Raw genomic sequence first — 15,003 nt, 5'->3', positions numbered from 1 at the left:
CCTTTGCCGTGGGCCGGCTTCCCGTCGGCCGGGCGTTCTGTGCGCGGGGCTATGGGGAGCTCAGCTCGTTTCCTTCGTGCGTCCTGCCCTCCCCTGTTCTCCTGCGGGAAGCGAGCGGCTGTGTAATCTGGCCGTGTCCTGTGCGTGGCTCGGAGCCGTCTCCAGTGCATAGCCCGGGATCTTCTTCTAACTAACGACTGGTTGAGCGCTCCTCCGCCCTTAGGAAATATAGGTCGGGTGGGTAGGGAAGGAATGCAGAGCGGAGCCTGGGGGAACGAAGAACAAAAACGAGACTGAGAGGGGTGTGGGCACCGTTAGAAGGATCTGAAGGGCTCAACTAGGTCACGCCTCCCAGCAGCTTCCCGGGCCCTTCCGCAGGCACGCTGCTGCACTGCGTGCCTTCCTCTGTGAGGACAATACTCGTTAACCCCTACGTCTCTTGTCTGTGCAGTGTCTCCAGTGTTTATTCTCCCGGGGACTTGGTCTGGGCCAAGATGGAAGGCTATCCCTGGTGGCCGTGCCTCATCTACAACCACCCCACAGAAGGAACCATCGTCAGAGGGAAGGGGAGCTCTGCTCGGATCCACGTGCAGTTCTTTGATGTCAGTCCCACGAGGGGCTGGGTCAGCATCAAGTACCTGAGGCCATACAAAGGTAGGAGATGTCAATAAATTGCTTTGAAGTAGAGATGCCTCTCCTTCTGGTTCAGAATCTAGGGCATGGTGTTCTCCATAAGAAATGAGCAACAAAACCAAGAGCAGTGTTGAGAGTGAAAGCACGTTTTGTACTGCCTAATGTTAGGGAAAGTAAGTTTTTGTGGGTTTGGGGTGTTTGTGGTTATAAAGCCCTGAGCCCTCTTGTTTGTTAGGTTACAGTGAAAGCTGAAAGCTTGCTTATGTTTTAAAGTTTTTCTTCTTTTATTCTCCACATGTATATAAAGAAAATCAAAGACAAATCCCTGAAATCCAGAAAAAATGTTAGAACTGTCAAATCTTGTTTGTAAGCAAGTATTTGAGAGTTGACATTTGCCCTGAGTAGGAAGATTAGGCACAAGAGCTCCGTCTTAAGGGTATTGCACTTAAGCCATAATTAGTTTTAAAATGGTAATGTTATCCCAGTGTTAGTACAGTCCAGTGTAGGTGAATGGGTTCACATGCATCTTTCCTGAAGGCATTCGAAAAGAATCGGGTGTATTTTTAAAACAACTTGCAGTATTTATAGAAACAGATGTGGGTTAAAGAATTGAATTACTTACCAAAATAATCGCAGTAAAATAAGAAAAGTGCAAAATGTTTAAGCACAGGAGTACTAGTCTATCTGCAAGAAAGGTGGTTAATTCAGAACAGAGTATGAATATTTAAAATGAGTATTTAAAATGCTTGCTTTGCTGTTAAATTAAGGTGAAAAGCACTTTAAAAAAAAAAAGAAGTTGAAATCATTGGTTAAGAGAAAAAGTATTGCTTACAACTGAATAAATATAAACACCACAAAGCCAGACTTTGTAACAGTTGGGCATACGAGAAATTGAGTGATTTATGTATATAAATAGATTAAGTGAAAATGAAGATGTTGCACATGACTATGCAATTAAATTGCATGATGGGATTTGCTCCTGCAACTGTTGTCATTATCAAATACATTAAAAGTATTTTTAGATTGTCTCGCTGCATTTGCAAACTAAAATGAAGATCTAGTTTGTTGATATGTTGCATTTGCATGGTAGAAATAGCTCCTTGAAACTTCGTACTTGGGTACTGAGAGCCCACAAGCTTTGGCCTACAGTTAATTTGGAGCTGAAGCTTCGGCTAACAGCAGCCTCCCAAGTGACTTGCAAGAACAGGTGTAAAGATGTGTTCAAGCAGAACCTATTGCTTCATGCAGACAGCTAAAAAAGCAGAAAAAGGAATCATCCTTCCCCATCTGTGGCGTTCTCTTCTCTGTCCCTAAGCCGAGTATGCGGTATGTTATGTATTCACCATTTATTCCTTCAGCATAGCATTAAGATGAATCCCTACTTCTCTGGAGATCCTTTCTAGAAACCAGTCTATAGGTTGGTTGCCTTTGCTTTTTGTCTTTGTTTTCAGATAGTTGCCTTCTGCAAGAAAAGAGGAACTGCACTGCTAAAGGGATGTGAGAGGAGGGAAAATACATTGTATATAGAATGTACATATTATATGTAATATATTTAATAATCTAATGATATCTAATAGCTTGGGTACATTTAAAAGCAAAAGATGAATGCTAACTGGCTAAATGCTGGACCAGCTCAGTTTCTGACAGGTGGCTGTTTTGCAGGCTCATCAGACAGAGAGGTGCTGAAGGGAGGTATGTTTTATAGTACGAAGCCTGAAATTAAAAAAGCAATGGAGCTGGCAGATGATGCCATGAATAAAGATAAACCTAAGAGACTTGAGCTGGCAGTGTGCAGCGAACCTTCAGATGCTGAGGAGGCAGAGGAGGAGGAAATGGAGGTAAAATATTTCTTGCTGTCATTTTCAGAAATAACGGTAGAATTTAGAAGCTGTGTCTTGGAACTAAGCACAGAGTATCTGCAACCTTGTGGTACAGTAACCACTGCTTGTCCGCTCCTTGATAGCGCATACAATGAATGCCTATGCCATTTTGTATTGCCTTTGTGCTGTTAGATCATATGTTCTTCTAGTAAGAAGAACAAGTCTAATGTCTCTTCAGTGTTCCCTGACCTCAATAAGTTTCTTAAATTCTCTAATATATTTATAATCTCTTCTCAGTGGCCATTCCCTGGGTACCCCCACTTACCTGCTGTCTGACAAATTACTCTCTTTTATTCATATTATCTCTATTCATATTCTAAACTGTCCTAAATTCAGTTGAAATTCTCATTTCTCATGTAAAAATTGATAACTTTTTGAATGCTTGGTTTAAGACACTAAGTTGGGTTTTAGAGCCTGATCTTGTGGAGTTGCACCAAAATGCAAATTTTTATACTGTTAATGCTAGTCTGTTGGGATAACTAACATGAGATCTTTTAGTGTGTTGCATTCATAATGTATTATAATTCAAATACCATTTCAATACTGCCACGTGCATTGGAATAAATTTCTGTGGTATGAGGAAACTGCTGATGGACAGTAGTGTTCCTTACCTCTTCTGTCAATGTGACCTGTCTGTTCTTTCTCCAACATGACATTTCTCCAGCAACAGGTGACAACACTGCGGGGCAAACCACCACTTAGTACAGTCTTTCGATTGCTGCATTCTTCTAGCACAGGCACTGGTACTGTTAAAGCTTTAGGCTGAAAAGACAAATAATGGAGTTCCCTTTCTTTCTACTAAACATACATGAACTGAACAGCATGGTTAGCTGATGGAGGTGTTTCTTCTTTGTGCTGGCTGTCATGTACTTTACACCCTTTGTGTTTGAAGCTTCTATTTTTTAACATGGATCACTTATGCATATTCAAATGAAGCAGTAAGGAATACAGAGAAGAGCAGTTACGCCACGGACAGATAGTGTATTTCCCAGTAAAGAATATTCTGTGAAGTTATACAGCTGTGTGGCTGTGACTTGCTTGAAGTATCATAGCTACTGCATTTGTGTGCTTCTCTTTGCAGCTGTGATATTTTACTTTGTGGCCAGAACTTTTAATAGATTAAATAATTTCTCTTTCAGCAGATGAGTGGAAGTGCATCAGGTGACAGTGATGACAGCAATAGTGAGGAGGATGTGAAGGGCAAGAAGCGAGTACCAAGCAGAGGAAGTGCCATAAAAGCCAAAAGAAGAAGAGTGCTGGATTCGGACAGCGATCGTGATGGTTCTGATGTAGAGTTCAAGCCTGATGTGAAAGAAGCAGCAAGCAGCGAGGAAGCTAGTAGTGGGGTGGATGAAAATGAAGCTACTGATGCAGAGACAGATGCAGAGAGCGTTGAAGAAAGTCCCATAAAAGTCCCTTCTAAACGGAAGAGAGGAAACGTTAGCAAGCCTTCTAAAAGAAGTAGCTTGGAAAATGAACATTCTGAAGCACCCAAAAGAGCCGCACCAGTTTCGTTAGAAGCCAAGTCTAAGCTGACATTGTTTGCAGCACCTGACAATTTTGAGTCTCAGGCAAATGCTTGCAGTGGAGGCACTGGTGGCTTGGCAGCATGGGAACATGAGAAGCTTGAGTGGCTGCAGGAAGGGAAAAAGAAAGATGCACACAGGAGACGACAGAATGACCCTGACTATGACCCATGTACTTTGTACGTACCTGAGGACTATCTTAACAAATGTACACCTGGAATGCGGAGGTGGTGGCAGCTGAAAAGTCAGAACTTTGATGCGGTGATTTGCTACAAAGTTGGAAAATTCTATGAGTTGTATCACATGGATGCAGTCATTGGTGTGAATGAGCTGGGCCTGATATTTATGAAAGGTTCATGGGCTCATTCCGGTTTTCCAGAAACTGCATTTGGCAGATTCTCTGCTATTCTGGTTCAGAAGGGCTACAAGATAGCCCGTGTTGAGCAAACAGAAACTCCTGAAATGATGGAAGCGCGCTGCAAGGCAACGGCCCACCCAACCAGGTTTGACAAGGTTGTACGTCGGGAAATCTGCAGAATCCTTACCAAGGGCACTCAGACTTACAGCATTATAGATTGTGATCCGTCAGAGAACCATAACAAATACCTTCTGTGTGTTAAGGAAAAAGAAGACTCCTCTGGACAACGTGTTTATGGGGTCTGTTTTGTTGACACATCAGTTGGGAAGTTTTATGTTGGCCAGTTCTCAGATGACCGGCACTGCTCGAGGTTTAGGACTTTAGTGGCACATTACACTCCTGTGCAGGTCCTGTTTGAGAAGGGGAACCTGACTGTGGACACTCAGAAGATACTGAAAGGCTCACTCATTTCTTGCATTCAGGAGGGGCTGATCTCTGGCTCCCAGTTCTGGAGTGCATCTAAAACACTAAAAGTTCTTCTTGAAGAAGAGTATTTCAAGGAGAATCAAAACCCTGAGAATGGATGTGTTCTGCCCTCTGTAATCAAATCTCTGACTTCAGAGAGTGACTCGCTGGGGTTAACTCCTGGCGAAAACAGCGAGTTAGCTTTGTCAGCTCTTGGGGGAATTGTCTTCTATCTCAAAAAGTGTCTGATTGATCAGGAGCTGCTATCGCTGGCAAACTTTGAGAAGTATGTCCCTGTGGATGCTGATAATGCAAAAACTGCAAGTGCCAGTAATTTCTTTGCCAGAACTGACCGGCGCATGGTGCTGGACGGAGTCACTCTGATGAATCTGGAAGTCCTGCAGAATGGAACCAACGGAACCACAGAAGGTACTTTGTTGGAGAGGATTGATTCCTGTTGTACGCCGTTTGGGAAGCGGCTCCTGAAACAGTGGCTTTGTGCTCCGCTTTGTAATCCTACATCCATTAATGATCGTTTAGATGCTGTTGAGGACCTTCTGGCGGTGCCGGCTAAACTGACTGAAATTAGTGAGCATCTGAAGAAACTTCCTGACCTTGAAAGGCTGCTCAGCAAAATTCACAGCATTGGATCACCGCTTAAAAGTCAGAACCATCCTGACAGCAGGGCCATCTTTTATGAAGAAATTAAATACAGCAAAAAAAAAATTGCCGACTTTTTGTCTGCGCTGGAGGGGTTTAAAGTAATGAACGAAATTGTCGATGCCATGGAAGAAGTTGCCAGTGACTTCAAATCTCAAGTCCTTAAGCAGTTGGTCACCCGCAAAGCCAAACATCCAGATGGACGCTTCCCAGACTTGAGCGCAGAGCTTAAAAGGTGGGATACTGCTTTTGATCATAACCAGGCTCGCAAGACAGGAGTGATTACTCCAAAGGCAGGTTTTGACTCCGATTACGATAAAGCACTACAGGATATTAAAACTGTTGAGGAAGATTTCCGAGCATACCTCGATAAGCAACGCAAACTGCTCGGAGTCAAATCCGTGCTGTACTGGGGGACGGGCAAAAATCGGTATCAAATGGAAATACCAGAAACCGCCATATCGCGTAATTTACCTGAAGAATACGAGCTGAAGTCAACCAGGAAAGGATACAAACGTTACTGGACCAAGGAGATTGAGAAGATGCTGGCTGAGTTGATTAATGCTGAGGAGCGAAGAGATGCGGCTCTGAAAGACTGCATGAGGCGTTTGTTTTACAACTTTGACAAAAACAGCCAAGACTGGCAGACAGCCGTACAGTGCATCGCTGTGCTGGGTAAGAGCCTTTCGTGCAAGTTTTACATAAAGTAAAATCGCTCTTCCAGAGTAAAGGATGAAATCTGGTCATGGTAAGCCAAATAGAAAAGGGCTGTGGCCGGCCCTTCATTGGTGATTTAAAAACTCTGGTTGTGATAACAGCATTAATATGGCAGAACAGGCGGGGTGCTGGGTCTCGCTGTTCCCAAGCTCTTTCATCATTCCTGTTGTGGAATTTCTTTTAATCTTGTAGATGTCTTGATGTCCCTTGCTAACTACAGTCAAGATGGTGATGGACCACTGTGCCGACCTGTAATTCTACTGCCTGTGGATAGTGCTCCTCCCGTCCTGGAACTGAAAAATGCACGCCATCCTTGCATTACAAAAACTTTCTTTGGGGATGATTTTATTCCTAATGACATCGTGATAGGCAGTAAGGATGAAGATGGTGGTAGTGAAGCTTCCTGTGTACTAGTCACTGGCCCAAACATGGGTGGCAAATCAACACTCATGAGACAGGTGACTGCTGAGCTACATAAAACTGAGTGTTCCAGGGTGCCTGTGTTTTGATGAAAGGAATTGTGACTTGGCTGTTCATAAAGGTCCCAGGGGTGTACTGCAATAACACTGCAGCCAAGTTATAATTCGGGTTAAAAATGCTTATGTTTAGGTAGTAGATTGTCTATTTCTTTACTTTATTGGGGAATAAGTTTTATTGCTCTTGTGATGTGATAGAGCATCATAGTGATCTTACCCCAGGACTTGGTATCATCTGACAAAAGATGCTTTGGGTTGAACAAGATGAAAACAGTTTGGAGGCAACTGGGGAAGCAGTAGGGAGTTTGCCTTATAAGCACTGCTTGCTGTGTTTTCAAGGCTGTCTGAGTACTTTAGTCTCGTAATCAGGGATTATGATGCTGCGACTTGGAGCTGCTAAAACAGTGGGGAAGTTTTATGTACTCGAGTCTTAGCTTTGTTCCCTTGTTCTCTGTGTGGAACCGAAGCCCCAAGCACACAGTGGAATTTCATGTGTGGCAATGTTTGTTCTGCAGGCTGGTCTCCTGGTTATAATGGCTCAGCTGGGATGCTACGTGCCTGCTGAGGTCTGCAGGCTCACACCCATCGACCGAGTATTTACACGGCTCGGTGCCTCCGACAGAATCATGTCAGGTGAGTTTGTGAACTCCAGTGTTCTGCCACAGAGGGAGGTTCTTAGCACACCTGTATGCAGGTGGGAGAGGGATGCTGTGTCGTACTTCCACGGAGAGCTGGGCAGAGTGCTTTGTCTGCCATTGTTCAGAGCATGTGTGGGATTGCTTGCTACGCTCGTTTGTTCCATGTGTGTATTGTCTGTTCTCTTTGACACTCGGGTTCACTTATGCAATATTGCATTTCCTCATTGAAGTGAAGGCCACAACAGCTACACTGGGGATGTGTGCCTGGGGTGGTGTGCCCAGACTCACGCGGCTGGAAAAATAATCATTCTTTGTGCTACTAAGTGTAGTATCATGATTCAGTTAAGGAAGGTGCAGATTTGCTGTGATCTTTGTACTGAAAGATGTGGGTCAGTGAATATGAGAACTAAAGCCTGCTGAATTTTGTTGCACATGAGGAATTTGGAAATGAATCATTCAATCTGAACACTTAATTAAAGAAAAAACAAGTATTTCCCCAATTGGAGGCTCTTGCAGCTATTTCCTATTTTGTTTAACTTCAGTACAAAAAGAAAACCATACCAAGTCCTGGAAATGCAGAGAACATTAGTGGATCGTGTTCAACCATGCCTGTATGAAACTTGTTTTAGAGCAGAAGGGTGTGGAGGGTTATGTGGTTGTGACCCAAGGATACAAGAAGTAAACACTTCTCTACTCTGAAACTGCAGTAGTTACTGTTGCCTGTGATGAGTAGAGCAGGAATGAACCCTGCAAAGAACTGGTAAATCTGGATTTATACCCATATGGAATATAGTGTGCAAGGCTCTGAATTGTGTACTTCTGCTTGTAGTCTGTTTTAAAACAAAGAGCAGGATTTCAGGTCATGGATTGTAACTTGGTGTGCTGGTACTCCTGGCAGACATTTGGTTTTCAGCAGTGAGGTTTTTACTAAGAAAGGTTTTTTTTGGATGACTGCAGCCTTAATTGTCTGAACAATCCATTGCTTTGTCATCACCCACCAAAACAATAAGGGCATTTCTTAAATCTTTTTAAGGTTTCCTGTTGTTTTTTTGTTTGTTTGTTTATTCCCTGTTGAAAAGTCATGTATATATGCGAGGGCTGCCTGTCATGCATTTGAGAGCAAGAAGGGGCAAAAGATCTTGTCTTGTTTCCTTTGTGCCTTTCTTTTCATTGAGCTAATAATCTGACCAGTGCTCTGAGTGCACAGATGAGCAGGGTTTGGTGCCTAACCAGTACACATCCTGTCAGTCAAATTAAGCCCTACTCTTCTCATGCTAGGAAAAGAACAAGCGTTATGTTTTTGATGAGTTTGCTTCAAGTTTCATTTTAGTTTGACTAAGACTCAGTGCAGATCAAACAATCTTTCAGCTGTGTTCTTGAGCTCTTCAATGCCTTCATAGCTATTTTTTCTCTTTAAAGGTGAAAGTACCTTCTTTGTTGAATTAAGCGAGACTTCCAGCATCCTGCAGCATGCAACAGAGCATTCCCTCGTTCTTGTGGATGAACTCGGTAATCAGTCTGCTTTGTAACAGATGGAAACTGGCTGAGATGGGCACTAGGGCTGTGCTGATGAGAATGGGGTACACAGAGGGAGTCGTAGTGTAGTGTCACTGATTTGTAACCAGACACTACCCAACTCATCCCCTGTAAAACATGGATCCCTTGGGTGCCCTGGGAACCAGTGCAGCGCCTCCCATCCTCCAATCCCTATTAGCCTATTTATTTCCAGCTGAGTCTTCCTGCTGGCCTTTGCTAGATTAACCACAGCAAACCTTTAGCATGCCAGCAGCAAGTCTCAGAGCAGAAATGTCTTTCTCTGCAGTACAGAAGAGACAGTGGCTGTTAGGGAGCAGATGCTGCAGTCACTTGGCCCTGCTGGTGGCTCTCACTGCTGTTTCTTTCCTCCCCGCCCTCGCTGCACGGAAGGGGGTTTGCTGTGTATTAGCTTGCAGCACGTCAGTGAATTGCATTCCTAAGTCTTCAGGAACAACAGCTTTGCTTCTGTTGACCCATCTTCACACTTGTGGGGGTCTCTTCAGCAGCAAGTAGACGTCAGACTGTTTATGTTCTTGGTTCTTGGGGATGACGGCTTTTCCATTTCACACCAGGCCGAGGCACGGCTACGTTTGATGGAACAGCGATAGCAAGTGCAGTTGTTAGAGAACTTGCCGAGAACATCAAGTGTCGCACGCTGTTCTCCACGCATTACCACTCCTTGGTAGAGGACTACTCGGGCAGCGCGGCCGTGCGGCTCGGACACATGGTTTGTATCAGCTGTAACGTGCAAATCTTGAACATCAGCGGATGGGATTCGTCCTGGTGGCTGGCAGACCTCGTGCTGTGAACGATTCTCTGCAGCCTTCTGCTCAGACACAGGGCTCCCCTGGGAGCAGGTAGTTTTGTGCAGCTGTTTGTCTTGTGTGACATAAACTTAACTGGCAGTCATTTAACTTTTCTAGGCTTGTATGGTGGAAAATGAGAGCGAAGATCCAAGCCAAGAAACAATTACATTTCTGTATAAATTCATTGAAGGAGCGTGTCCAAAAAGCTATGGCTTCAATGCAGCAAGACTTGCTGACATCCCAGAGGAAGTTATTCAGAAAGGGCACAGAAAAGCAAGAGAGTTTGAAGAAAAGACAATGTCACTGCGAATATTCAGGTGAGGCCTCTTCTCTATTCTGAAGTTGGACGTTGCTTTCTTGGCAGCCATTTTACAATTCGGTTGCTGCTTTTCTTTACAAAAGCAGAGCAGAGGGGGGGGGAAGTAAAACCCATTTTTTGTGAGTATCAAATGTATTATACAGTCACTGGGGGAGGGACGTTCAGCCTGGCTGTAAGATAGCAGATTGGATGCTGTAGTTTGAGTCTGGGTCACTGTGCTTGTGCTTAAGGCAAAGAGCATGGCTGCAGAGGGACAGGGTGTGAGCTTGAGCCAAACCCAAGGGCTGCGAGTGAGCCCGTGCTGGTGGCTGCTGGGGAACAGCGCTGTGCTGCCTCTGCACTCGGGTGCTGCAGGCTGACAGCAGCTTTGACCCCACACAAGGAGTGCCAGGTGCTCTTGCCCCTTTGTTGCTATGTTAATGACAGTGATGCTTTTTGCTTCCCTCAGGTTTCTGTGCCGGGTGGTGGATGGTGCAACACGTGATGCGAACGCGGTAGGGAAGCTTAGCACTATGCTCAGTCACCTTTAACTTGAGGAGTTTCTGTACTAGCGGTTTGTCAAAAAGGTGGTAGCAGACAACGTTATGATCTAATAAACTTTATTTTTTAAAAATGACCATTTTTCCATTGTCTTTCCTAGGAAATTAAACCCTTTAATTCTTACCTACCCTCTACATAATGGTTATTGAGTACTCCACAATATATTAAGTCTAGATGTTATGGTACATGCATACACTTTCAGGCTGTTGATTACCCACTGTCACCAATACACATAAATGGAAAAAAGCTATGAAACTGTATAGGGCTGTATATATACTTGTCTCAGCTTCATTAGAGCAGGAAATTGCTGCGATTTCCAGCAGGTTATGTAAAGTAATGTCCAGACTGTTCAAAAAAAACTATGAACAGAGTAAAATACAAGACTGTTTTGAGGAGACTTTCTACCGTGTACTTTAAAACATAGTAAAATTTCACTCACAAAACTTAGTTACATGGGTACTCTGTTTTATAGTGCATTATAGTCTAGGAAGTCTCATTAAAACACTCGCTTTTTTTGTTAGGGTGGTTTGAGTACAGACTATTGCTGGGGCAGGGAAGGAGATTATTCTAACTTCAGAAGACACCAGAAAAATTGCTGGATATAATTTAAGATTAGTGTTTTCTCTTTCATAGAAAGAACGTACATACTGGGACATGAGTACAGTTACAGCAAGTCTAGGTGTGCTAACAAAACAGGACACATTCAAGTACAATAAGATTTTTTTTTTGCTTGAAATTAGAAACAAACTACATGAGATTAAAGCATTAAAATCATATTTCTCAATCTGAATAAATGTTAAAAAAAAAATCAAAAGAAATGCAGAAGTGCTAGCTCACATTTTTTCTTTTTACCATGTTACAAAAGCAATTGGTACCCATGTCCATAAAGGCAGCAACAAAGAATGCTGCTTGTCTACAGAATAGTACTACTGCAAATTGGACTGCGTTTCAATGCTACTTGTAAAAACACCAGCTTTCGGAAGTTGGTATCTGTACAAAACTGCAGCTTATTTTTTTTCTTCACTTCTGTCCCTTCAAAGTCTTTGTTTACACAGTAATGCTAAAACGCCCAGTTCTGTTATCCTGAGTCAACATATTGCCACTTTCTTTTTTGGTAGGTTGAGCTCCATAGTGTCAACACCTCACACATCCGCTTTAATACAGTCTCTTTCTGCAGAAATGGGCAAGTATAACTTCCTCCAAAAAAAAAGGTTTAACAGTTATGATATTAGAATGGCAGGACTTTCTTTCTGAAAGGAATTCAGTTGTGCTGCAATGTATTAGATTCTATAGGTGGAGCAGAGTCATATAGTGTATCTGTATCATGTGTAGGCTCTCCAGCAAGTGTACAGGGATTAGACAGTGTTCCAGCACCACAGTCACAGAAAAACCTACAAAGAAAGAGAGCTCTTTAGTTCTCACACTTGCATCATCAGAAGAGCTCGACACGCTCGTAGGAAACATACCTATCATGTCTAATGAATTCTACGTCATGTCCTTGATGGCACTTCTTAATGCAGTTCACACAAATGGCGTTACGGTCCGTGGTGTTGCAGGTGTGACATCTGGGGAGAGACACATGGGGCATGAACCAAAACCCAGCAGGCTGGGACAGGGGCTGGGGAGGGTGTGGGGGCAGAGCAGCACTTAAGGACACACACAGCAGCGTAACACCTGGGAGGAACTTCACTTTAACTGGGATCTCCTGGCACGCTCCTGGCTGTGTTTTGGAAAAGGAGCTTTGCCATGTGCTGCCTTAGGGCTCAGGTTTGTGGCAACCAGCCGTTTTCTTCAGCGCTATGGAACCTGACTGAATCTCTTCTCTCAAGACTGAGAGAACACATCTGTGTGTTACTGACATGGCAACTTTTAGGAACCTTGCTAAAGGAAGGAGGGACTTGTCTGAGGAACCTGCTGTGGGTGGCCGGAAGGAAACTGTTACCTGTAGAAGTCATGCATGGGATAGCTGGTGTAACTGGATATCTTATATAAACACTGGCCTCTACTGACAGCTTTTTCTATCGCATCTTGATTGTTCATTATTTTGTTATCTGTTGGGGGGGAAAGAAAAAACAAGCACACTAAGTCAGTGACTTTTCAAAGACATCCAAGTCGTTTTTTCCCCACCTTTTAAGGCTTAGAACAATTAGGAACAGTTAGTCCTATGTCTGTGTTTTAGTTTTGGCACTTCTGCATATGAATGACTCAATGCAAGACAGCTGCTCAAAGGCAAGGCAGATGCTCAGACAACGCAGTGCAGGACTCAGCCCAGAAAGACTGCTCCTCTGTGCATGGATTGCATGAATCCTCTGACCCACCCTTGTTTAATACTTTGTGAATTGGTTTGTGAAGGATGGTTAGAGACAGGTTAGATCCCATCTCGTGCACACTCCGTCAGACATTGGAACTGGATGCCTGTAATGGATGCTCCTATTTTCTGAAGAAGTGCTTTGGGATTGTGAACGTCCACACTTCCAGATCCCAAGAGCTGAGTGAGGCGTGCTTCTTTACTGGACATTTGTTTTCAGAGCTGTGACAGAAAACTTCCCATTATCCTAGCTTAGAACATCAATTAGAGATGTGCAGTGACCACCTCACCCGCTCAGAACCAGTGACCAGCTCAGAGACAGAAGAGCTAATAACCATTTCTACATGACTGGAAAACCTTAAGTTACCTTTGGAATGTTCTGGCTATCCATCTAAAAATCTCACAGGGCTCAGCTTGGCTTACTGCCCTCAGCCCAAGTGCTTCATTACAAACTCAGCTCAAAGCCATACCAGATCGGAACCAGAAGCTGAAAAGAAGCGGTCCAATAAAAAGGCAAACCAGCACTGAATTAAAGCACAAAGTGACCAAATACAACCAACAAAGGCTCGGCTCACCTTTCATCGTGACGTTGACACCAGATGCAAGAAATAAACCCCCAAAGCGGTTGTTGAAAATCTGATTGCCTTCTAATGTTGCAGTAGCGTGATTTGTTATTTCAATGCCTGTTGTGGGATGGGAATAGAGGAGAGAAAAGAAAAGCGGGAGAAGTCAGTCCTTGGCCATTGTGCAGCTGCACCTCCCTGTGGAGCTGTGAGGGTTTCTGTGTGTTTTTGTGTTTTTTTAACCATAAGCTCAAGGACAAAAAGAAAACTGACATGGTTAGAAATGGGGACTCTGAAGCACTATAAATCTGAGGTTCAAATCCTCACTGAGTCCTTTCAGAGAGCTACAGTTGGCACGTGATTTCTAGCAGGAACAATACGTTATCAGTGTATCTGATAATAACACAATACCATTATCAGATATTCTCCAGAGGACAAGATTTTTGGGTGCTCAACCTGCCATCTTCATATACACATGGAAGATCTTGTACACACACCTTACCTCTTCTAAAACACTTTTTAAAAATAAATTTTCAAGAAGAGGACCTAAAAGTCATCCCAATCTTCACCTTCATCATTAACCCACATCTTCCATGTAATTTCTCCTGGACTGCTCTTGACAGCAACCTATCGTTCCCCCCACTGCACACAGAAACAACACCTTTACAGCCTCCTTCTCAGAAAACTTCCTTCTTCTGAAAAAAAGATGGGGGGAAACTCAGGAACACAATTTTAGTTGGAATGGAAGATGTGTGGATGTGTGATCATTTAATATTAAACATTCCTCATTTCTTTTGGAGTCAGAAATGCTCATTTCAATCATTTTCCAAGTTTGTGGAACGAGGGTTATACCTGAGATGCAACTGATATCCCTCTAAAATCTGTTTGTTATACGGTTCCTTGTTTTAAAGCAGCAACAGAGCATCCATCAGATCAACTATAAATACCTCCCAGACAACTTTATCCATTACTTCTAAAATAAAACAGTGAAATAAATAGTATTTCACTGAAAAATGAGAAGGAAGACTATGCACTGATTCTCACCAGGTGAGCAATAACAGGTATTTTAGCTACAATTCTGAAATTATTTCAAGAACAGACTGAAGGCCATCCCAATCACTTGTTAAAAGCCGTCAGTAATGTGGGGTAAAGACACAGATTTAGCTCAGTGAACAGCTTACTCTAAGCTCTGAAACTTCACAATTTGATCTAAACAACACAAACCTGCAGCAAAGCCATCAAATATTCGATTTTTCCTTAGCACAGGGTGGCTGTTGGTGCTGATAAGAACACCAGCTTGGGCATTCCTGAAGATATCATTCTCTTCCAGAAGACCTATTACAGAAGCAGCAAAGAAGAGATTTCAGTTAACATTTCCTCCATAACCTGTAACCATTCTGTGGAATGTTATTCCTTTCATCTGAAGAATATCCACCAATAGCACTGAAGTTGGCTAGTGAAGTTTAATGTCACTGCAGAACCACAGAATGGTTTGGGTTGGAAGGGACCCTAAAGCCCACCCAGCCCCAACCCCTGCTGGGGGCAGGGCTGCCTCCCACCAGCTCAGGCTGCCCAGAG

At 43.4% G+C, this 15,003-nt stretch overlaps 2 protein-coding genes across 3 annotated transcripts in view; one reads left to right on the top strand and one right to left on the bottom strand.

Moving 5' to 3' along the window:
* The first annotated feature begins 431 nt into the window (after positions 1 to 431).
* On the top strand, positions 432 to 10,630 carry MSH6 (mutS homolog 6). Its single transcript, XM_010706484.3, has 9 exons — positions 432 to 654; positions 2,296 to 2,471; positions 3,656 to 6,197; positions 6,432 to 6,697; positions 7,231 to 7,348; positions 8,773 to 8,862; positions 9,462 to 9,616; positions 9,813 to 10,012; positions 10,463 to 10,630. Exons 1-9 carry the CDS (start codon positions 495 to 497, stop codon positions 10,542 to 10,544), a joined length of 3,789 nt encoding a protein of 1,262 aa, XP_010704786.1. The 5' UTR covers positions 432 to 494; the 3' UTR covers positions 10,545 to 10,630.
* A 934-nt stretch (positions 10,631 to 11,564) lies between these two features.
* Positions 11,565 to 15,003, bottom strand: part of FBXO11 (F-box protein 11) — a 33,390-nt gene continuing 29,951 nt past the window's right edge. For both annotated transcript variants that reach the window (XM_010706482.3, XM_010706481.3), the window contains exons 19-23: positions 14,650 to 14,760; positions 13,438 to 13,545; positions 12,497 to 12,605; positions 12,021 to 12,119; positions 11,565 to 11,945 (exon numbers count right to left, since the gene is read on the bottom strand). In XM_010706482.3, coding sequence (XP_010704784.1) covers positions 11,816 to 11,945; positions 12,021 to 12,119; positions 12,497 to 12,605; positions 13,438 to 13,545; positions 14,650 to 14,760 — 557 coding nt within the window. In that variant the 3' untranslated portion in view covers positions 11,565 to 11,815. The remainder of the gene's footprint in view (positions 11,946 to 12,020; positions 12,120 to 12,496; positions 12,606 to 13,437; positions 13,546 to 14,649; positions 14,761 to 15,003) is intronic.

This window comes from Meleagris gallopavo, chromosome 2 (genome assembly GCF_000146605.3).
Source record: "Meleagris gallopavo isolate NT-WF06-2002-E0010 breed Aviagen turkey brand Nicholas breeding stock chromosome 2, Turkey_5.1, whole genome shotgun sequence".
In the NCBI taxonomy this organism is placed as follows: domain Eukaryota; kingdom Metazoa; phylum Chordata; class Aves; order Galliformes; family Phasianidae; genus Meleagris; species Meleagris gallopavo.
The sequence above is the reverse complement of the archived record's forward strand: the minus strand, read 5'-3'. Positions and strand labels throughout refer to the sequence as shown.

What these genes read in the sequence shown, in the direction of transcription:
- MSH6 (XM_010706484.3), top strand. Translation starts at nt 495, where the DNA reads ATGGAAGGCTATCCCTGGTGGCCGTGCCTCATCTACAACCACCCCACA. An exon ending in CAGAGGAGGAGGAAATGGAG is followed by an intron (nt 2,472 to 3,655) that starts GTAAAATATTTC and finishes CTCTTTCAGCAG; the next exon opens with ATGAGTGGAAGTGCATCAGG. An exon ending in ATGTCACTGCGAATATTCAG is followed by an intron (nt 10,013 to 10,462) that starts GTGAGGCCTCTT and finishes TGCTTCCCTCAG; the next exon opens with GTTTCTGTGCCGGGTGGTGG.